Consider the following 23,666-nt stretch of genomic DNA (forward strand, 5'->3'; position numbering starts at 1 on the left):
AGAGCAATGGTTCAAATTATTTTTTTGAGCATGATGTCCACATGTTTTTGTTAATTTTCATTTGATTTTTCATTCATTTTAAAAATGAAAAAAAGTTCAAATAAAAATTAACAAAAACAAGACTAACCCAGTGAATTCTGTACAACTTATGATGTCACAGATATTTGTGCAAATGAGTCAAATTTAAAAGAGCATGTGTAAAATCTGTGTGTATAGGATATGCCATTTTCACCACTAGTCAATGTAAACTCATGAAACACTTTAGCTGTACTATCATTCTTCTTGCTATATTCAAACATGAAACGCATTTTTAAAAAGTTGAAGAATGTTTGTATGAAAGTAAAAAATAAAATAAGTTGTATTTCTCAAAATAATTCATTTTGGTAAGTACAATATAATATAGTAGCTTCTCTCCCCCACAGAAAAAACTCAATCTGTCTAAAAAATCAAATAGCTTAAAAATAATAGAGAACAATTATTTGTATTTCTCAATAAATAGATTTTAATTTAGTTGGCTTAAATTTTGTTTATTTCTTAAAAACTGAAATTCATGATTGATAAGTACATAAGAAGTTTGAAGAAAAATCCACTGGAGTCACTAAAATGAGGAAAAGCAAGGACAATTGAGTAGACTAGAAATAGAAGTTAAAGTCTCAAACCAGAAAATGTGATTCACTTTATTTAATACTGGAATTCACAGTGAGTTATTGATTGGTTAATGTTTTTACACTGCATGAATACTTTAGCTGTAGATGGCATGAAATCTAACAAACTTTAGTAGCTTGAATGTGCCATGCAAATAGAATATGTTAGAAAGAAAAGAGGCGTTTTAATTTTTGAAAATTTTTATGTTTTACATTTTTAGTTACATGTAAAAACAATTTCTAATATTTTTTTAATTTGAGTTCCAAATTCTCTTCCTCTTTATCTTCCCTCATCCCTCCTTAAGAAGGCAAGCAATTTGATATAGTTTATACATGTTCTATGGTGAAAAACTTATTCTCATATAAGTCATGCTGTGAAAGAAAATAGACCAAGAAAAAACGACCTCAAGAAAAATAGTTTTTAAAAAAGTATCCTTTGACCTGCATTCATACTCTCTCAGTTCTTTCTCTCAAGATAGCTAGCATTTTTCATCATACCATATTGTTGTTACTGTGCACAATCTTCTCCTGGTTCTGCTCACATGACTTTGCAGCAGTTCATATAAATCTTCCCAGGTTTTTCTGAAACCATCCTGCTCATCTTTTCATGGAGCACAATAGTATTCCATCGCAGTTATATTCTACAACTTATTCAGCCATTCACAATTGATGGATAGTCCTCCTGCCTCCAATTTCCAATTCTTTGCCACCACAAAAAGAGCTGTTATAAATGTTTTGTACATATCAGACCTTTTTCTTTTTGTAAAAAATCATCTTTGATATACAGAACTAGTAGTGGTATTTCTGGGTCAATGGTTATGCAGAGTTTTATAGCTCTTTGGACATCATTTGAAATTGCTTTCCAGAACTATGCCCAAAGGACTATAAAAATGTGCATACCTTTTGACCCAGAAATACTACCTAGAGAGCTGTATCCCAAAGAGATCATAAAAATGGAAAAAGGACTCATATGTGCAAAAATATTTATAGTACCTCTTTTGGAGGTGGCTAAGAACTGGAAATTGAAGGGATGCCCATCAATTGGGCCATGGTTGAACAAATTGTGGTATACAAATGTAGTGGAATACTATTATGCTATATGAAATGATGAGCAGACAGACTTCAGAAAAACCTGGAAAGACTTATATGAACTGATGTTGAATGAAGTGAGCAGAACCAGGAGAACACTGTAGACAGTAACAGTTACAGAGTGTGAGGACTAACTTTGATAGATTTAGCCCTTCTCAGCAATGTAATTCAACAGAACTCATGATAGAAAATGCCATCCACATCCGGAGAAAGAACTATGGGGTTGAAATGCAGAATGAAGCAGACTATTTTTTGTTTTGTTTTGTTTTTTTCTTTCTTTCTCATAGTTTCTCCTATTTGTTATAACTCTCCTACGCAACATGACTAATATGAAAATGTGTTTAATAGGAATGTGTGTGTAGAGCCTTTATCAGATTACATGTCATTTTGGGAAGGGAGTGCTGAGGGAGGGGGAGAAAATTTAAAACTGATAGAAGTGAATGTTGAAACTAAAAATAAATAAAGAAATTTAAAAAAAAAGAAATTGCTTTCTAGAATGGTTGGATCAGTTAAGAACTCCACCAACAGTGTATTAGTGTCTCATTTTCCCCACATCCTTTCCAACATTTGTCATTTTTCCTTTTTTTCTCATATTAGCCAACCTGATAGGTGTGATGTGGTACCACAGAGTTGTTTTGATTTGCATTTCCTTAATCAATAGTGGTTTAGAGCATTTTTCATATGACTATAAATAGCTTTGATTTCTTCTCTTTTGGGGGGAAGAGGGAATATAATTGGGGCTAAGGGACTTACCCAGGATCACACAGCTAGTAAGTGTCTGAATTTGGATTTGAACTTAGCTCCTCCTGACTCCAGGACCAGTGCTCTATCCATTGTATCACCTAGCTACCCCGATTTCTTCTGGAAAACTTCCTGTTAATATTTTTGGATAATTTACCAACTGAGGAATGACTCATCGTCTTATAAATTTGACTCAGTTCTCTTTATCTTTGGAAAACAAGGCCTTCATCAGAAAGTTACTGTCATTTTTTCCCCATTTTCCTCATTTCTTTCTAATATTGGCTTCATTGGTTTTATGTGTAAAAGCTTTTTAATTTGACATAATCAAAATTATCCATTTTACATTCTGTAATGCTCTCTATCTCTCATTTAATCATAAATTATTCCCTTATCCATAGATTTGACAGGTAAAATATTCTATGCTCCTTTAATTTGTTTATGATATAACTCTGCATGTCTAAATGTACCCATTTTGTCATTATTTTGGAATACAATATGAAATGTTGATCTATACCTAGTTTCTGCCAAACTGTTTTCCAGTTTTTCTAGCAACTCTTGTCTAATAATGGGTTGTTGTTCCTAAAGGCTGTATCTTGGAGTTTATCAAATACTAGATTACTGTGATCATTTACTACTGTGTCTTGTGTACCTAATCTATTCTGCTAACCAACCAGTCAGTCTTAACCAGTGCCCGATTGTTTTGATGATTGCCATTTTGTAATACAGTTTGGGATCTGGTGCTTGTAAACTACCTTCCTGCACATTTTTTTTTTCCATTGATTTCCTTGATATTCTTGACCTTTTATTCTTCCAGATGAATTTCATTATTATTTTTTCTAACTCTGTTAAATAATTTTTTTTGATAGTTTGATTGGTATGGTACTGAATACATGAATTATTTTAGATGGAATTGTCATTTTTATTATATTGGCTCAGCCTATCTATGAGTAGGTTATATTTTTTCAATTGTTTAGATCTGACTTCATTTGTGTGAAAAGTGTTCTATAATGTGTTCACATAGTTCCTGGGTTGACAGACAGACTCCCAAGTATTTTATTTTGTTTTAAATGGAATTTCTCTATTTCTTCTTGCTAGACCTCACAGAAATGCTGATGATTTATGTAGGTGTATTTTATATCCTGCAACTCTAGTGATGCTTTAATTATTTCAAATAGGGATTTTTTGTTAATTCTTTATTATTCAGTTGTTCAATCTTGTCTGACTCTTCATGACCCTGGGACCCTACTGTCCATGGGGTTGTCCATGGGGTTTTCTTGGCAAAGATAATGGCATGGTTTGCCATGTCCTCCTACAGGGGGTTAAGGCAGAGTGACTTGCTCAGGGTCACACAGCTAGGAAATGTCTGAGGCCAGATTTTAACTCAGGTCTTCTTGACTCGAGGCCAGTGCTCTGTCCACTGAGCCACCTAGCTGCTTCTCTGAAATTCTCTAAGGACATCTTCATATTGCCTCCAGAGAGTGATAGTTTTGTTTCCTGATGGATTATTCAAATTCTTTTAATTGTTTTTTAATCTTTTCCCATTGCTATAGCTAGCATATCTAGTAAAATATTGAATAATACTGGTGATAATGGGCATCCTTGCTTCATGTCTCATCTTCTTGGGAAGTCTTCTAGTTTATGTTACAGATGATCCTTTTCATTTTGGATGGTAATTATCATTTAGAGGAAAGCTCCATTTATTCCTATGCTTAACAGTATTTTTGATGGAAATAAGTGTTGTATTTTATCAAGAGCTTTTTCTGCATCTATTAAAGTAATCATATGATTTCTGCAGATTTTGTTGTTAATGTGGTCAATTATGTTGATAGTTTTCCAAATATTGAACTAACCCTGAATTCTTGATATAAGTCCCACCTAATCATAGTATATTATCTTTGTGATATGGTATAATCTTTGTTAGTATTTTATTTAATTTTTTTGCATCAGTATTCAAAATTGATTTATTGTATTCTTTCTGTGTTTTTACCCTTCTTAGCTTAGGTATCAGCAGTACATTTGTGTCATGAAAGGAATTTTGCAAGTCTCCTTTGTCTATTTTTCCAAATATTTTATGTAATATTGGAAATAATTGGGTTTTTTTTTAATGTTTGGTAGAATTCACTTGTGAATCTATCTGGTCTTAAAGATTTTCTTTTACTAGAGAACTCCTTGATGGCTGGTTCAATTTCCTTTTCTAAGACAATTTTTAAAGTATTTTTTACTTCCCTTTCTGTTAATCTGGACAATTTCTATTTTTTGCAAATATTCATCCATTTCACTTAGGTTGCTAGGTTTATTGGCCTATTATTGTGCAAAACAACTCCTAATAATTGTTTTAATTTCATCTGCATTGGTGGTGAATTTACTATTTTCATTTTCTGATACTGGTAAATTGTTTTTCTTTTTTCCATTTTTTTAAAAATAAAATTAACCAATAGGTTATCCATTTTAATGTTTTTTTTCATAAAACCAATTCTTATTTTTGTTTATTTATCTAGTGGTAGTCTTACTTTCAATTTTATTCATCTCTCCTTTGATTTTGGGATTTCCAATTCGGTGTTTAACTGAGGATTTTTAATTGTTCTCTTTCTAGTTTTTTTTCAGTGGCATGACCAAATAATCTGATCTTTTTCTATTTTATTGATATAAGCATTTAAAATTATAAATTTTCTCCTAAGCACTGCTTTAGGTGCATCTCATAAATGTTGATGTCTTTTCTCATTGTTGCAATTTCTTCTTTTTTTTTTTTTTTTCTTAGTCAATAAGCATTTATTAAGCACTTACTACAAACCAGAGAAAGAAATGGCAAACCACTGCAGTATCTTTGCCAAGAAAACCCCATATGGGGTCATGAAGAGTCAGACACAACTGAAACAACTCAACAACAATAAATGTGCCAGGCACTGTGCTAAGTGCTGGGAATACAGAGTTCCTGTCCTCAAGAGGCTTATATTCTTTTTTTTTTTTTTATTAATTTTTTTATTTTTTTTAATGTTTAACAATCACTGCCATACAATTGCGATTTTATCCCTCCCCACCCACCCCCCACTACCTCCCTCCCTCCCCACGACTGCATACAATTCTGTATATATTCTACATAAACTTTCCTATTGAGTATATTTTCACTATCGTCATGCTGTGTAGTCAGACTAAGATAAATGAAAGAATCCGTATAACAAATCAGAACATGATACACAAACAGATACACATACACAAACATGATCTGCTACATTATGTGAGTGACTTCCATATTTCTCTCTCTGAGTGTGGAAGGCTTTTTGCCTTGAGGTCCACCATTGGGATTTTTTTTTTTTTCAGAAGTTCTTGTGTTATTACAAAAATCTAAGTCTACCAGAAAAAACTCTCACACACTGTGGTTGTTGCTGTGCATAAAGTTCTCCTGGTTCTGCTCCTTTCACTCAGCATCAGGTCATATAAGTCCTTCCAGGCCTCTCTGAAGTCTACTTGTTCATCATTTCTTATGGCACAATAGTACTCCATTACATTCATATACCATAATTTATTCAGCCATTCCCCAATTGATGGACATCCCCTTGACTTCCAGTTTTTGGCAACTACATAGAGTGCTGCTATAAATATTTTTGTACATGTGGGACCCTTTCCCATTTTTATGATCTCTTGGGGATATAGTCCTAGTAGCGATATTGCTGGGTCAAAGGGTATGCACATTTTTGTAGCCCTTTGGGCATAGTTCCAAATTGCTCTCCAGAATGGTTGGATGCGCTCACAGCTCCACCAACAATGAATTAGTGTTCCAACTCTCCCACATCCTCTCCAGCATTTATCATTTTCTTGTTCTGTCATGTTTGCCAATCTTATAGGTGTGATGTGGTACCTCAGAGTTGTTTTGATTTGCATCTCTCTAACCAATAGTGATTTAGAGCATTTTTTCATATGATTATAGATAGCTTTAATTTCTTCCTCTGAAAATTGCCTGTTCATATCCTTTGACCATTTATCAATTGGGGACATTGTTGCAATTTCTTTAATGAAAGTACTGATTGTTTCTATGATTTGTCCTTTGACCCACTCATTTTGGGGGATTAGATTATGTAGTTTTCCAATTTATTTTTAATCTATCTTTTCATGGCCCTTTATTGAATATGATTTTTCTTGCATAATTCTCTGAAAAGGATGTCTTTTATGTATTTGTTTTTCTGCATTTGATTGTGAGGTTTTTATATGCAAAAAACATGGTTAATCTTTGTGTTATGTGCCATATATTGCTCAGAGAAAGGTATATATTTTCTCTTTCCATTCAATTTTCTCCAGAGGTTTATAATATTTGACTTATGTAAAATTCTATTCCCATCCTTAATTTCTTTCTTGTTTATGTTTTGATTAGATTTATCTAGTCCTCAGTGGGACAGTATAGTTTTACTGTCTATTCCTTCTTATAATTCATTTAATTTTTCCTTTAACAATTTGGGTACTATACCATTGGGTGTATATATATGTTTAGTATCAATATTATTTCATTGTCTGTGTTAACTTTTAGCAAGGTGTAATTTCCCAACTTATCTATTTAAATTAGATCTCCTTTTGTTTTTGTGATGTCTGAGATGATGATTGCTACCTCTCCTTTATTTTCAGTTGAAGCATAATAGATTCTACTCCAGTCCCCTACTTTCTCTGTGTATGTGTCACTTTGTTTCAAGTGTGTTTCTTGTAAAGAGTATATTGCTGCATTCTGGTTTTTAAATCCTCTCCACTATTGAATTCCACTGTATTCGTGGGTTCATTTTATCCTATTCATATTCACAGTTATAATTACTAATTGTGTATTTCCCTCCATTCTATCCCCCAACCCATTTATCCTTCTCTCTTTCTGTCTCCTTTCATCTTGTCCTTCCTCAAAAGTCTGTTTTACTTCTGACCACTGCATCCCCCAATCTAGTCACCTTCTAGCAGTCCTCTACCCTTCCTTTTCTCCTCCTCTCCTCCTCTCCTCCTACTTCCTTGTAGAACAAGATAGATTTCCATACTCAACCATCTTTGTTATTTCTTCTTTGAGCCAATTTCAATGAAAACAAGTTTTAATCATTGTCCAGCACTCTTCCACTTCCCACTCCACTATAAAATTCCTTCTTTTTGTGCCACTTTTATGTGAGATAATTTGCCACCCCTTTCTACCTCTTCTTTCTCACCCCTTTATTTATTTTTTTAAAAATCATCCCAACATAGTCATCTCACATCTGTGCCTTCTGTCTATATATACTCCTAACAACTCTAATAATGAGAAAGGTCCTAGAAGTTATTAGTATCATCTTCTCATGGAGGAATATAAACAGTTTAACCTTATTGAATCTTTTAAGATTATTCTTTTTTGTTTTTACCTTCTATTGAGTCTTGTATTTGAAAGTCAAATGCTCTATTCAACTATGGTCTTTTCACATCAGGAATGGCTGAAAGTCCATTACTTAATTAAATATCTGTTTTTTCCCCTTTGAAAGTCAAATGCTCTATTCAACTATGGTCTTTTCACATCAGGAATGGCTGAAAGTCCATTACTTAATTAAATATCTGTTTTTTCCCCCTGAAGGATTATATTCATTTTTTTGGTTATAATTCTGATTTGTTTTCCAGAATATCATATTCCAAGTCCTCTTCTTGATTAACATGGTAGCTGTTAAATCTGTGTGATCCTGAATGTAATTCCATAATATCTGAGCAGTTATTGTTGCTTATAATATTTTCTCCTTCATTAGAGAGGTTTGAAATTTGTCTATAACATTTCTGGGAGTTTTCATTTTGGGATCTCTTTCACGAATTGATCTGTGGATTCTACACTCTGGAACTGTGACCAGGACCCCTGCTCCCCTGTGGTCACAAATGCTTTTATTCCTTATGACCCTGGAATTGTGTCTCTGGTTCCTGCTCTCCTGCAGTCACAAGTATCAGCATTCTTTCTGCCTTGGACCTGAGACTAGGGACTGTGCTCCCATGTGAGTGACCACAAGCATTGTTCTCTTACCTGGAACTGTGACTAGTGTCTCTGATCCTTTAGGGCCACAAGTGTTGCTTCTACTCCTCCTCGGGAACTGCAGTCCAGAGCTGTGAAGAGGTGATGCAACAGAGAATTCTGTTGCATGCCAGAAAAGAATCTCCTGTAATCTCTTTTTGACCAGCTGTCCAATCCTCCTACTGTGTACTGAGACCTCCTAATGCTTTAGCCATTGATGTAGGTACCCTCAAGAGTCACTGCTGGCTTGATAAGCTACCTCTCTGGTCCAAACCCAACCACCATACCAGTGATACAATCCTTCCTTGTTGACCCACTAAATTGTCTTGTGCTGGAAAATTATTTCACTTCAACCTCTTGTTAGTTCTACCACTCCACATTTCAATTTGAGGCATTATTTTAAAGTTGTCTGGAGGGGAATTTGGGAGAGCCCCAGCTGAGTCGTTGCTTTTACTCCACTATCTTGGCTCTGCTCTCTGAGAGACTTTTCCACAGAAAAAGAAATGCTTTTAATAAGCAAAAGATACATTTTTAAAGCCCATAACAGTTACATTTAAAATGTCTGATTTGTATGTTTCAAAGTTGCTTACAGAAATATTAAACAAAAAAATTTCATTCAATAGGAGAAATGTTGGAGATGTTAGCAGCTGCTGCTGTGAGCAAAGCGATGCCAAAACTTAAACAGCATTGATACTACGATTACTAACTAGCGTTTATATGTTGCTTTAAGGTTTGGAAAGCACTTTACATTTATCTCATTTTGCTTCACAATACCTCTGGGAACTAGGTGCTATTATCATCCATATCTTTAGGATGAGGAAATCAAGACAAACAGAGCTTAGTTGATGTTCCCAGTATCATACATACGAAGTGTCTGATATTAAATCTGAACTCAGGACCTCCTGACTCTGACCTCAGTCAAATGACTCTACATTATAACATGTTATCAAAATGAATATTAGGAAAACTTTGCTTCTTTAGAAAGCTAATGATGGCAATGCCACATTAAGAGAATTTTTTAAAATGAACATGATATAATGAGAGCCTAGGTCTACTTCAAAGCCAACCGCCCTCAATTGTCATTTAAATTTACATTCTCCTCCAAGCAGCAATGAATAGACACACACACACACACACACACACACACGCACACACGAATGGCATTGATGCTTTTTCATACTTAGAATTTGTTCATTGCCCTGGAATATTGTTCTACTTCTACCCAGTATGGTTTTTCAGAAATTCTTTGTAACTTATAATGTCCTTCATTCACAATGCTCTTACAATCACTCATCCGATAAATTATAGCCCCTTGACCAAGTTTCTCTTCCTACAACTAAAAAATAAAGTTACCACCTGTTCAAAAATAAGTAACCTGTTGTGTAGCAAGATGAGAAACTTATCATAAACTGTCATATTCTTACCTTGCTTTTTTATTCTGTTGTCAGTTAATCATTTTCATCCTGTCTCCTCCTTGTGTTATCAATTTCAACATCATTCCTTTTGCTCACAAATGTAATATGCTACATTAAGTTTTTCATTTTTGCCATAGAGAGGGGTTTAACAGAGTCGTGTGTTTATCCAAAGTCACCTTGGCCAAGGAAGGAAAGCTCTAGGGTTTTAAAAGAAGTCCTGCCATCACCTTCATGGGATCATTTCCACAGTTCTTTCATTGATTCTAAATATTCACCTGATGCTAAACCAATAATAATGCTGACATTAACAGTCCTTTAAATATCTCATCTCACTTAATCCTATATGTGGTACCAATAATAATAAATTCATTTTACAAGTGATGAAACCGAATATCAAAAAGGTTAAATGATTTAAGTAATTTCATGTTAGTGAGTGCCAGAGCCAAGATCTCAAACAAGTTTGTTCTGAATACATCATGCTATGTCCCGACCATCTAGGAAAGAAAGATGAGCCTATGCAAATGTGAATAAAACAACATGTTGAGCTGTGAAATAAATAAGCCTTCCACTTCTGCCAGGCAGCTATCTTGTATATGAGGGAAAACAGTCTGGAATAACACTGGAAAGGTAGGCTGGACCCTAAATGGTAAGTGTCTTAAATATCAGGGCTAAGAGTTGACTTTCAATTCAAAAGCAACTATAACAAACTGAAAACTTTTGAGGACAAGAGTGACAAGGAAAGTCTTAGAGCTTAGATATATTCTATAGGCATCAGAATGAAAGATGAATTGGAGCAGGAAAGATAAAGGAGATGGAAAGACCTATTAGGAGGATACTATGATAGTAAAATGAAAGTGACAAGATTTTGAAAAGGAGTGGTAGCCATGGGAGTAGAAAAGAGCGAGACAATATGAGAAATGTTCTGAAAGCATAATCGGCAAAACTTGTAAAATTATGCAAAAGGGGAAAAAAGAAGCAGGAGTCAAAGACAATGCCAAGGGGTGTAGTAAGGGTAACTAAAATTAGAGTGCTAAAAAAATTAAAACAACAAAGTTGAGAGCAGAAATAGTTTTAGGAGGGAAATTGAATTTTGTTTTAGACAAGTTGAATGTGGGAGGAGGAAAAGATATCCAACTGAAAGATATTCATCAGGTAAATTGAAATTCAAGACCAAAGTACAAGGGAAAGATTACAGATGCATTTACATATTTTTAAGTCAACTGTATAAAAAAGGAAAAGTGGATTCACCAGGACAGAGGAGATAATGCAAAAAATTGTAAAAAGAGGAGAGAAGAAATATCAGGATAATACACCAGGGGATACCCAAACTTAGGAGGTTGGAGAAGGATAGCAAAACAGTGGGGAAGTGCCATAAGGGTGAAATCAGATAGCAGAAAATTCAGGGGAAAGTATATTACTCAATTCCAGGGTGGAGAGAAGAGTTAAAAGGAGAGGATGGTTAAGAGGATCACATACTGCAGAAAAACCAAGGAACATAAGGATTAAGACAAAATCTTTGAATTTATGAGCTAAGAATACATGAGTGGACTTTCATAGGGCAGTTTCAATAGAGTGGCAGGGCTGGAAGTTAAATTGAGAAAGGAAAGTGAAGGGAGTGAGTGATGTAGTACAGGGAATGAATTAAAATGACTCCAGGAGTTTATTAGTGAAAGGAAAAGATATACAGAACAACCAATGTGAGTGGATAGTAGGATTAAGGAAAGGTTTTAAGGATATGAGAAAGCTAAGTATGTTTGTAATCAGAGGGATAGGAGCCAATATGTAAATAGAAAAGGAAGATAAGAAGAGAAAAATGGAAAAATTAAAGGGGAAAACTCCTGTAGAAGGTAGAATTAGATGAGATAAAGGGAAAATGTGGAGAGTTTATCATTGACAAGGAAAAGGGTCATCTTATCCTCAAAGATTAAAGAAGGAATGGATAGTTAAGATTCAGAGAGTATTTAAAATGTAAAGAAGAGACTGAATGTGATAAAACTGTTGATGAAGGATAGCCATAATCTTTTCAGTAGGAAAAAAAGAGTCAAAGTGCTGAAAGACAGGTGGTTCAGATTGTGGACATGAAGAGAAACGTTTGAAAAATCTTCCATAGGGGTTATTACAAGAAATAAATAATTGATGAATAAAAAGATATCTATGTAGCAGTGATGTCTCAGCTGGACATGAATTTGTAGTGGACCCAGTGTATGTGATATTGGGACTTCCCCTAACAAGGTTCCAGTGGGAGTAGAATAGACAAGTGATAAATGTGGCATAAGAAGATGCCAGGTATGAAAAGCAGAATGACAAGGAAACAAGGGATGGGATTCAAGAATTGAAAATAGCACCATATTTAACTGGGTTAAATAATGTTTCAAGACAGTAAAGGGAAGTTACAGAAAGAGGTGATGGGGAGAAGAGGGACAGATTGTGTTAATAGATTATGGGAAGGCTGAAGGGCTAGTTTAGGAAGAATGCAGTGGTAGGAGAAGTAGAAAGAAAGGAGATTGTCAACAAACATACTTGGAACATAGTAATAAGATTGCTTGCTGCTAAATAAGTATCTTTAGGACATTGTCAGCCTATGTGCTATCAGTGGACACTCTGTGTCTTTGAGAAAAAGAAAGTAAAAGGGAAAAAAATTCATTTTAGAAAAAGTCCATGAGAGGCATTGGATTCCTAGATGTATAACTTTGCTTTCAATCAACAAACTAAAGATCTTCGTCAATTACCATTATAATTCTTACAACAATTAAAAACACAAGGCTCAAATTGATGGACAGATTTACTCATGAATGAAAAAAATATAGGTATGCTTTTGTACTCATTGTCTATCTTCTCTGAGTAAATACTCCTCTGTTCTGTAGCTTGAGCAGAGCTGTCTTCACCTCTTTGTTTCTCAGTGTATACACCAGTGGATTCAGCACAGGTGTGAGCACAGTGTAGAAAATAGCCACAATTGCATCCACAGTATCTTTGGAGCCTGGTCTCAGATAATTAAAGACACATGGTCCAAAGAAACAGAGGACCACAATGCAGTGGGAAGCACAGGTCTGGAAAGCTTTTTGTCTTCCCTCTGCTGTGCGGATCTTTAGGATGGCATGGACAATGGACATGTAAGAAAGGAAAATCAGGAAAAAACAACCAGAGGCCACCACCCCAATGGTAACAAAGATCACCATCTCATTGGCTGAGGTATCTGCACAGGCTAATTTGAGAATGGGGGGAGCATCACAGAAATAATGTTGGATCTGATTGGGGCCACAGTAGGGCAGGCGGAAGGTCAGCATAGTTTGGATAGCAGAATGCACTGAACCACTGAGCCATGTACTTCCAGTTAAAAGAGCACGAGTTTTTCCACTCATCATAGTGGCATAGTGCAAGGGATGAGTGATAGCCAGGTAGCGGTCATAGGACATGACTGTGTAGAGGAAACACTCTGTGCTCCCCAGAAAATGAAAGAAATAGAGCTGGGCCACACAACTGTGAAATGAGATGGCCCCACCATCTGGGGAGAGCAGACCCATGAGTGTCTTGGGTACAGTAACAGTGGAGAACCACATGTCAATAAAGGAGAGGTTGGCCAGGAAATAGTACATGGGAGTGCGGAGGTGGGAGTCCACCTTGATCACCATCAGGATGAGGAGGTTCCCCACAAGAGTGAGTACATAGATTACTAAGAAAATTACAAATAGGACAATATCCAGTTCAGGTGCATGGGGAATCCCCATGAGGATGAATGTAGTCACAAAGCTCTGATTCTCTTTTTCCATTCAGGCAGTGGACCCCTTTCTTAAAGGAAAAGAAAGAAACTACATTCACAAAGAATTCACACCACATAGAACAAAACATTTGAACTTCATGGTTGCCAAATTATATTATATTACATATATATTAGAATATATTTCATATATATATAATCATTTTACAAATGAAGAAATTGAGTCTCAGAAAAGTTAAAAATATCACTAATAAGTTGGTGCAGCCTGGATGTGGACCTATACCTTCTGACTTTAAGTTCAGTGCTCTATCAACTAAGCAGAAAGAATGGGCAAATTGGGAAAAATAGGAGAAAAGGCCAACCTAGCTGCATAGATGAACTTGTCAGAGGGAACAAATAAATTGTATCACCAATGTTTGTTTTCTAATCCTGTAGGAACCAATCTCATTTCTGACTTTCCTTACTAAATCATAGCAGATCTCATCAAACACAGCCCAGAATAATCTGATAACTGGAATTAAAGAAGTTCCTAAAGGAATTAAAGAACTTAGACTTATTACATGAGTTTGTGCATGTGCACAAGTGTTTATGTATATGCATGTGTTTAGAAATTACTATCTTGTCTATGTAGAATACAAAATTCTCAAGAAGAAATGGAAGTTCTGTTAAAGCTGGCACTACTGTACATTGTTGTGAACATAAAAATGACCCTAGTGCCTAGTAAAGTGCCTTCATTTAGTAGGTTTGTAATAAATATTTCTTCAGTTAAGTGAATGTGATGTGGTCCTCTGTGAACAGTGGGGTATTGGCCCAAGGACACCCAGATAACTAATAATAAAAAATAAATTATGCATATCTTAATTGGATAAAAAAAGGAAGGAATTCTTAGAAACCAGAACATCTAATAAGTGCTGGAAACTCACCTCTTTCTGATGTGAATCTTCTATACTTTTCTAGAGTCTTCACTACTCGTTGACCTGAAAGGAATACTAGATCATGTGGAATTGTTCAAAGAGAAAACACACCCATTTCCAGTGCAGGAAAAAGGGTTACTCATTGTTTAAGTAAGATTAAACAAGGAAAAGAAGGAGAGGAAATGGGCCAGGAGAGAAAGAATAAGAACTTAAATTGGTATACAGGCCCTGGGGAAGGGATTGCACTCTGGATCCCAAAGCTCTCTGCTCAACAGGAAAACAAAAGACAAAACGTTTGTTTTCAAATGTGAATATAGATCTGTTCTTCATATAACATATTTGCATATGCATGTGGTATTTTATGTCAGAACCTCATAAGAAGGATCATCATTATCTGTTAGTCTCTGAAATCTGCAGGGCTAGAAGCATTTAAGGAATTTTTTTTTCTGAAATTGATTTTAAAGTATTTCTTGAATGATTGAAAGGCAGCAAAGATCATCTCCATCCCTAAGGGCATTCTTTATTCTCTCTTGGGGTTCTAAGCGCTTTTCCTGATTCCTACTCAATTTTCTAAAGGTTTTTCGTAACTCATTCAACAGTGATAATTTAACTCAATGGTTCTCACCTGAGGTTGAGGAGTAGGCTACAGAATTATTGCTAGATGTGGATTCATAAATAAGGAAACACTTTTTGTGTTAACAGAATAAATATTATATACACATGTACATCAGTATTTTCAAATTTAATAAGTTGTATTATTAATGAAATGGAAATTCATTTAAAAGTGTATCTGAATTCTTTTCATTATTTTTCTCAATCAATTTACACTGATAGGACAACTAATGTGAAAGGGGCTTCAATTTTTAAAACATTATATAATCATAGATTCAGAGCAGAAAGAGATCTTTGAGGATATTTGGTCCAACTTTCTTATTTTACAGATTGGGAAACTGAGGCTCAGAGAGATAATTTAATGTGCCTATGACCACACAGCCAATGTCTGAAGTATGACTCAAACCCAGTGTTTCTGACTCCCAGTTCTTTACTCTATACCTTAGCTTTTAAGTTACAGATATACCAAGACAGAATAGACTGTATATTGCTGATTTTATTCCTATCTGGAATGTATCCCTTCATTCTACATTTTGATCCTGAGAGGGGTATAACTAGATGGTTTCCAATTTGATTCATTTGAATTCAATTGAAAATATTTATTAAACTCATTGTCTGACAGAGACTATAAAAGAAAATAGATTTAAAAAAACCCCAAGAAAAATAAAACAACAAAATGATGCTTTGACCTGCATTCATATTCCATCAGCTCTTTCTCTTAGGATGGATAGCATTTTTCATTATACACTATTGTTGTCATTGTGTGGAATCTTCTTTTGGTTACGTTCACATGACTTTGCAGCAGTTCATATAAGTCTTCCCAGGATTTTCTGAAATCATCCTGCTCAATAGATGCACTTTCTTGGAGCACAATTATATACCACAACTTCTTCAGTCATTAGCAATTGATGAATATCCCCCCAACTTCCAATTCCAACACAAAAAGAGCCACTATAAGTATTTTTGTACTTATGCAACCTTTTTTTCTTATAAAAAAATCTCTTTGATACATAGAACCATTAGTGGTATTTCTGGGTAAATAGGTATGCACAATTTCATAGCACTTTGGGCATCATTCAAAATTACTTTCCAGGATGTCTGGAAGAACTCTACCAACAATATTTCCTTCTCATTTCTCCCACATCCTCTCCAACTTTTGTCATTTTTCCCTTATTAGCCAATCTGATAGGTTTGAGGTGGTATCTCAGAGTTGTTTTAATTTTATTTCTCTAATCAATAGTGATTTGGAGCATTTTCTTTTCATATGGCTATAAATAGCTTTGATTTCTTCTCCCTTTTTTTGGATGTCATTGGGGCTAAATGACTTGCCCAGGGTCTGAAACTGGATTTGAATTCTTCTCTTCATGACTCCAAAGTCAGCGCTCTATCCATTGCACCATGTAGCCACCCTGATTTCTCCTTAGGAAAACTTCCTGTTCATATTTTTTGATCATTTGTCAACTGGGGAATGACTCGTGTTCTTATAAATTTGACTCAGTTCCTTATATCTTTGAAAAATGAGGTCTTTATCAGGTAAAGATGCTTTAATTTTTTCCTCATTTTCCTCATTTCTTTCTAATCTTGGCTGTATTGCTTTTGTTTGTGTAAAAATTTTTTTTTAACTTGATGTAATCAAAATTATCCATTTTACATTCTGTAATGCTCTCTATCTCTTGTTTGGTCATAAATTCTTCCCTTATCCATGGATTTGACAGGTAAAATATTCCATGCTTCCTTAATTTGTTTTTTGTATAATTCTATATGTCCAAATTCATTTTGACCTTCTCTTGGAAGACAGTGGGAGATGCAGGTATATATGTAGTATCTGCCAAACTGGTTTCCAGTTTTCTCAGCAATTTTTGTCTAATAATGAACTGTTGTCCCAAAAGCTTGCATCTTGGAGATTATCAAACATAAGATTGCTATGGTCATTTACTGCTATGATTTGTGTACCTAAACTATTCTACTGACCAACCAATTAGTCTTAGCCAGTGCCAGATTGTTTTCGTGATTAATGCTTTCTAATACAGTTTGAAGTCTAGTAATTAGAGAACACCTTCACATTTTTTCAGTAAATTCCTTGAGATACTGACTTTTATTTTTCCAGATGAATTTTGTTATTTTTTTCCAACTGTTATATATTTTTTTTGGTAGTTTGATTGGTATGGAATTGAATAAGTAAATTAATTTAGGTGGAATTGTCATTTTTATTCTGTTTCTTCGGTCTGCTCATGAGTACTTTATATTTTTCCAGTTGCTTACATCTGACTTTATTTGTGTGAAAAGCATTGTAACATGTTTACGTAGTTCCTGGTCTGCTTCTCTTGGCAGACAGACTCCCAAGTACTTTGTATTGTCTTAAATTCAATTTCTCTTCCTACTTTTTCTTGCTACCTTGTTGGTAATTATAGAGAAATGCTGATGATTTCCACAGGTTTATTCATATATTCCAACTTTGCGGATGTTTTCATCATTTGAACTAGGTTTTGTTGTGGTAGTTGTTGTCCATTCTCTACTATTGTTCAAGTGTTCTATCATGTATGACTCTTCATGACCCTGCTCTTCATGGATTCTCTTGGCAAAGATACTGGAGTGGTTTGCCATGTCCTCCTCCAAAAGGTTAAGGCAGAGTGACTTGCTCAAGGTCACTCAGCTAGCAAGTGTCTGAGGCCAGATCTTAACTCAAGTCTTCTTGAGTAGAGGCCAGTACTCTGTCCACTGAGCCACCTCACAACTTCTCTGAAATTCTCTAAGGAAACTTATATATTGTCCCCAGAGAGTGATAGTTTTGTTTCTTGACAGATTATTCAAATTCTTTTAATTGGTTTTTAATCTTTTCCCATTGCTATAGCTAGCATTTCTAGTAAAATATTGAATAATAGTGGTGATAATGGCATCCTTGCCTCACCTCTCATCTTGTTGGGAAGATTTCTAGTTTATTTATGTTACAGACAATGCTGGTTTTAGATGGTACTTATCATTTAAAGGAAATCCCCATTTATTCCTGTGTTTTCTAGTAGTTTTAATGGAAGTATATATTATATTTTATCGAGAACTTTTTCTGCATCTGTTGAAATAATCATAAATTTCTGTAGGCTTTGTTTTTAGTGTGGTCAATTATGTTGATAGTTTTCCTAATATTTATCTAACCCTGCATTCTTGGTGTAATTACCACCTGGTCATAGTGTATTATCTTTGTGATATGTTATAATCTCCTAGTTAGTATTTTATTTAAATTTTTTGTATCAATATTCAAAATTGGATTATTATTTTCTTTCTCTTTTTTTACATTTCCTGGCTTAAATATCAGCAGCATATTTATGTCATGAAAGGAATTTTGTAGGTCTCCTTTGCCTGTTTTACCAAGTATTTTATATAATATTAGAATTGTTTTTTAAAATTTTGGTAGAATTCACTTGTGAATTCATCTTCTCTTGAATATCTTTTTTTACTAGAGTATTACTTGATGGCTTGTTCAATTTCTTTTTCTAAGACAGAGTTTTTAAAGTATTCTACTTCCCCTTCTGTTAATCTGGGCAATTTCTATTTTTGCAAATATTCATTCTTTTCACTTAGATTGTTAGGTTTATTGACCTATTATTGGGCAAAACAGCTCCTAATAATTGTATTCATTTCATGTGCATTTATAGTGAATTCACCACATTTATTTTTGATACTGGTAAATTGTTTTTCTTCTATCCCTTTTTAAAATAAAATTAGTCAATGAGTTATCCATTTTAATGCTTTTTCACACAACCAGCTCTTATATTTGTTTATTTATCTAATGGCTTTCTCACTTTCAATTTTATTAATCTTTCCTTTGATTTTAGTGATTTCCAATTTGGTGTTTAACTGAGGATTTTTAATTGTTCTTTTTCTAGCTTTTTTAGTGGCATGCCCAAATAATCTGATCTTTTTCTATTTTCTTTATGTAAGCATGTAAAGATATAAATTTTCCCCCTAAGTACTGTAGCTTTAGGTGCATCCCATATATGCTGGTATCCTTTCTCATTGTCAGTCTCTTTAATGAAAGTGTTGATTGTTTTTATGATTTGTCCTTTAACCCACTTATTTCTTGGGATTAGATTATGTAGTTTCCAATTTATTTTTAATCTCTCTTTCAATGGCCCTTTGTTGAATGTGTTTTTATTGTATAGTGCTCTAAAATATATGTATTTTATATCTTTGCTTTTCTGCATTTGGTTGTATGGTTTTTATGCCCGAATACATGGTCAATCTTTGTGTTACATGCCATATACTTCTCTGATAAAGGTATTTTTTTTCTCTTTCCATTCAAGTTTCTCCAAAAGTTTATGATATTTAACTTTTCTAAAATTCTATTCCCATCCTTCATTTCTTTCTTGTTTATGTTTTCATTAGTTTTATCTAGTTCTGAGTAGGACTGAGTGGGGAGTCCTAAGGTTCCTCACTAGTATAGTTCTACTGTCTATTCCTTCTTATAATTCATTCAATTTTTCCTTTAAGAATCTGGATGCTATACCATTGGCTGTATATATGTTTAGTGTTAATATTACTTCATTGTCTGTGTTATCTTTTACCAAGATATAGTTTCCCAGCTTGTCTCTTTAAATTAGATCTCCTTTTGTTTTTTCAATGTCTGAAATGATGATTGCTACCTTTCCCCCTTTCTTTTACTTCAATTGAAGTATAATAGATTCTGCTCCAGTCCCCTATATTGTCTGTGTTTGAGTCACTTTTATTCAAGTATGTTTCTTGTAAAGAGTGCACTGCTGCATTCTGGTTTTTAAATCTACTCCATTATCTATTTCCATTTAATCCATGATTTCATTTCATCCTATTCTCATTCACAGTTATAATTACTAGTTGTGTATTTCCCTCTATCCTACCCATTTATCCTTCTCTCTCTCTCTCTCTCTCTCTCTCTCTCTCTCTCTCTCTCTCTCTCTCTCTCTCTCTGTGTGTGTGTGTGTGTGTGTCTCTGTGCGTCTTTCTCTCTGTCTCTCTGTCTGTCTGTCTGTTTCTCTCTCCTTTCGTCCTGTCCTTCCTCAAAAGTCTGTTTTGTTCCTGACCATTGCATCCCCCAGTCTAGTCATCTTCTAACAATCCCCTACCTTTCCTTTTCTCCCCCTCCCCTACCTTTCCTTTTCTCCCCCTCCCCTCCTACTTCCCTTTAGAACAAGATTGATTTCCATGTTGAACCATCTATATTATTCCCTCTTTAAGTCAACTTCAATGAGAACAAGTTTTAGTAATTGCCCACTACTCCTCTAATTCCCCATCCACTACAAAACTCTTCTTTTTATACCTCTTTTATGTGAAACAATTTGCCCCCCATTTCTACCTCTCCTTTTCCTCTCCTCCCAGTGCATTCTTCTTTCTCACCCACTAATTTTATTTTTTTTAAATCATCCCATCATTGCCACCTCATATCTGTGCCCTCTGTCTATATTTCCTCCTAACAGCTCTAATAATGAGAAAGATCCTAGGAGTTATTAGTACCATCTTCCCATGGAGAAATATAAACAGTTTAACCTTATTGAATCTTTTAAGATCGTTCTTTTTTGTTTTTACCTTCTGTTGAGTCTTATATTTGAAAGTAAAATTTTCTATTCAACTATGGTCTTTTCACATCAGGAATGGTTGCAAGTCCACTACTTAATTAAATATCTATTTTCCCCCTGAAGGAATATATTCATTTTTTCTAGATGGATTATTCTTATTTATAATCCTAACTGCTTTGATTTGCAGAATATCATATTTCAAGTCCTCTTTTTGTTTAACATGGTAGCTGTTAAATCTATGTGATCGTGAGTATAGTTCCACAGTATTTGAATGGTTTATGGTTGCTTGCAATATTCTCCTTCACTAGGGAGCTTTGGAAGTTGGTTACAATATTCCTGGGAGTTTCCATTTTGGGATCTCTTTCATGAACTGATCTGTGAATTCTCCACCCTGGAACTGTGATCAGGGCCCCTGCTCCCTGTGGCCACAAGTGTTTTTGCTCCTTATGACCCTGGAATTGTGCCTCAAGCTTCTGCTCTCCTGCAGTCACAAGTATCAGAACTCTTTTTTTTTGCCTTGGACCTGAGACTAGGGGCCCTGCTTCCCTATGAGTGATCACAAGCATCATTCTCTGATCTGGAACTGTGAACTACCTTTAGGTCAACAAGTACTCTTTCTACTCCTCCTCTGGAAATGCAATCCAGCACTGTGTATAGGCAATGCAACAGAGTCCTCTATTGCATGTCGACAAAAGATATCCTGTAATGTGCTTTTAACCAGTTGTCCAGACTTCTTGCTCTCTGCGTGATGAGAGCTCCTAAAACCTCAGATGCTGATGTAAGCATCCAGAAAGGCCACTTCATGAGCTTGAGGGCCAGATTTATAATTTAAAAAGAGATTTCTGAAAAACCAGATTGGGAAGAAGTACAATATTCCAGGGCAACACCTAAATTCTGAACATGAAAAAGAATGAATATCATTTATAAATATGAGTGTGGTTTTGTGTGTGTGTGTGTGTGTGTGTGTGTGTGTGTGTGTGTGTGTGTGTGTAATCATTGTCCCCTGGAGGAGAATTCAAATTTAAATAAGAGTTAGAAGGCCAGATTCATGAGCTACCTCTGTATTCCAAGTTCAACTACCCCTGACCACCTGTGATACACACTTTCCTGGGGCTTCAATTGTCTTGTGCTCCAAAATTACTTCACCTCAACCTTTCTGTTAGTTCTGCCACTCCAGACTTCAATTTGAGGCATAATTTCAAATTTGTTTGGAGAAGAATTTGGGAGAACCCCTGTTGAATCCTTCCTTTTTCTGCACTATCTTGGCTCTGCTTTCAAAGAGAGACTTTTCACACAAAATGAAATGCTTTTAATAAGTCAAAGAAGCATTTTTAAAGGCCATAACTGTGACATTTAAAGTGTATGATTTGTGTCTTAGAAGGTTGCTTACAGAAATGCTAAACAAAAAAACTTCATTCAATAGGAGCAACGTTGGAAATATGAGTGGCTATTGCTGTGAGCAAAATGATGCCTGGCAAAACTTAAAACAGTATTGATACTACTATTGCTAACTAGCATTTGTATTTTGTTTTAAGGTTTGCAAAGCAAACAACTATCTCATTTTTCTTCATAATAACCCTGAGAACTAGGTGCTAGTATCATCCCTTTTTTTTTTAGGATGAAGAAACTAAGGCAAGCAGACGTTAGGTGACTTTCCTGGAATCATACATAGGAAGTGTATGATAAATTTGAACTCAGGACTTCCTGACTCCACGTTCAGTCAAGTGACTCTATACTACAGTACATTATCAAAATGGATATTAGGAAAACATTGATATTTTACAAAGCTAATGATGGCATGACCACATTAAGATAAATTTTTTAAAAATAAAAATGACATAATGAGAGAAACCCCTGATCCACCTAAAAGATATCCACCCTCAACTCTTATTTAAATTTGCATTCTCCTCCAAAGAGCAATGAATACACACACACACACACACACACACACACACACACACACACACACACACAAGTACACTCACATTTGTAAATAATACTGATGCTTTTTCATGTTCATAATTTTTTTTTCTTGCCCAGGAATATTGTTCTACTTCTTCCAGTCTGGTTTTTCAGAAATTTCTTTGTAATTATAAAGTCCTTCATTCACAATGTTCTTATAATTACTCATCTGATAAATTTCAATCTCTTGACTGAGTTTCTTTTCCTACAACTACAAAATAAAGCTATCATTTGTTCAAAAATAAATAACCTGTAGTGTAGCAAGATGGGAGAGAGATCTGTTATAAACTTTTCATATTCTTACTTTTCTTTTTTATTAGTATGTATTAATCATTTTCTTTCCTATCTTGTCCTAGAGTTGTCAATTCAAACAGCGTTCCTTTTGCCCACAAATTCAATTTCCTGCATTATATTTTTCATTTTGCCTAATAGAGGGGCAATGAGTTTTGTGTTTATCCAAAGTAATCCGGCCAAGGAAGGAAAACTCTGGGGTCTTTAAAGAAGTCCTGACATAACCTTCTTGGAATCATTTCCTCAGTCCTTTCACTGATTCTACATATTCACCTGAAATCAAGTCAGTAATAATGCTGACACTAAACAATACTTTAAATATCTCATCTTAGTCCTCACCACTACTCTATGAAATATATAGTATCAGTAACATTAATCTAATTTTACAAGTGATGAAACTGAGTATCAAAAAGGTTAAACATTTTAAGCAATTTTAAAAGTTTAGTAAGTGTTAGAGCCAAGATTCCAAACAAGTTTTTCTGAAGACACTATGATACATCCTGATCATCCAGGAATGAAAGAGGAGCCCTTTGCAAATGCAAGAAAAAGAAAAGTATGTTGAACTCAGGAATCAATAAGCACTTCACTTCTGCCTGGCAATTATATTGTATATGAGGGGAAACAACATGAAATAACATTGGAAAGGTAGGTTGGAACCTAATCATGAAGTGCCTTGAATATTAGGGTTAGGAGTTAGCCATTTATCGAAAAGCAACTTTGACATATCGAATACTTTGGAGGAGAAGAGTGACAA

General features: G+C 34.7%; 1 protein-coding gene across 1 annotated transcript; it reads right to left on the minus strand.

Annotated features, from left to right (window-relative positions):
* Positions 1–12,700: 12,700 nt before the first annotated feature.
* LOC140509165 (olfactory receptor 10G4-like) lies at positions 12,701–13,642 on the minus strand. The gene has a single exon (XM_072616996.1). The coding sequence runs from the start codon at positions 13,640–13,642 to the stop codon at positions 12,701–12,703; it is 942 nt and encodes a 313-aa protein (XP_072473097.1).
* Positions 13,643–23,666: the final 10,024 nt, after the last annotated feature.

Source organism: Notamacropus eugenii, chromosome 5 (genome assembly GCF_028372415.1).
Source record: "Notamacropus eugenii isolate mMacEug1 chromosome 5, mMacEug1.pri_v2, whole genome shotgun sequence".
In the NCBI taxonomy this organism is placed as follows: Eukaryota; Metazoa; Chordata; class Mammalia; order Diprotodontia; family Macropodidae; genus Notamacropus; species Notamacropus eugenii.

Coding starts and splice junctions, on each gene's coding strand:
- LOC140509165 (XM_072616996.1), bottom strand. CDS start 13,642: ATGGAAAAAGAGAATCAGAGCTTTGTGACTACATTCATCCTCATGGGG.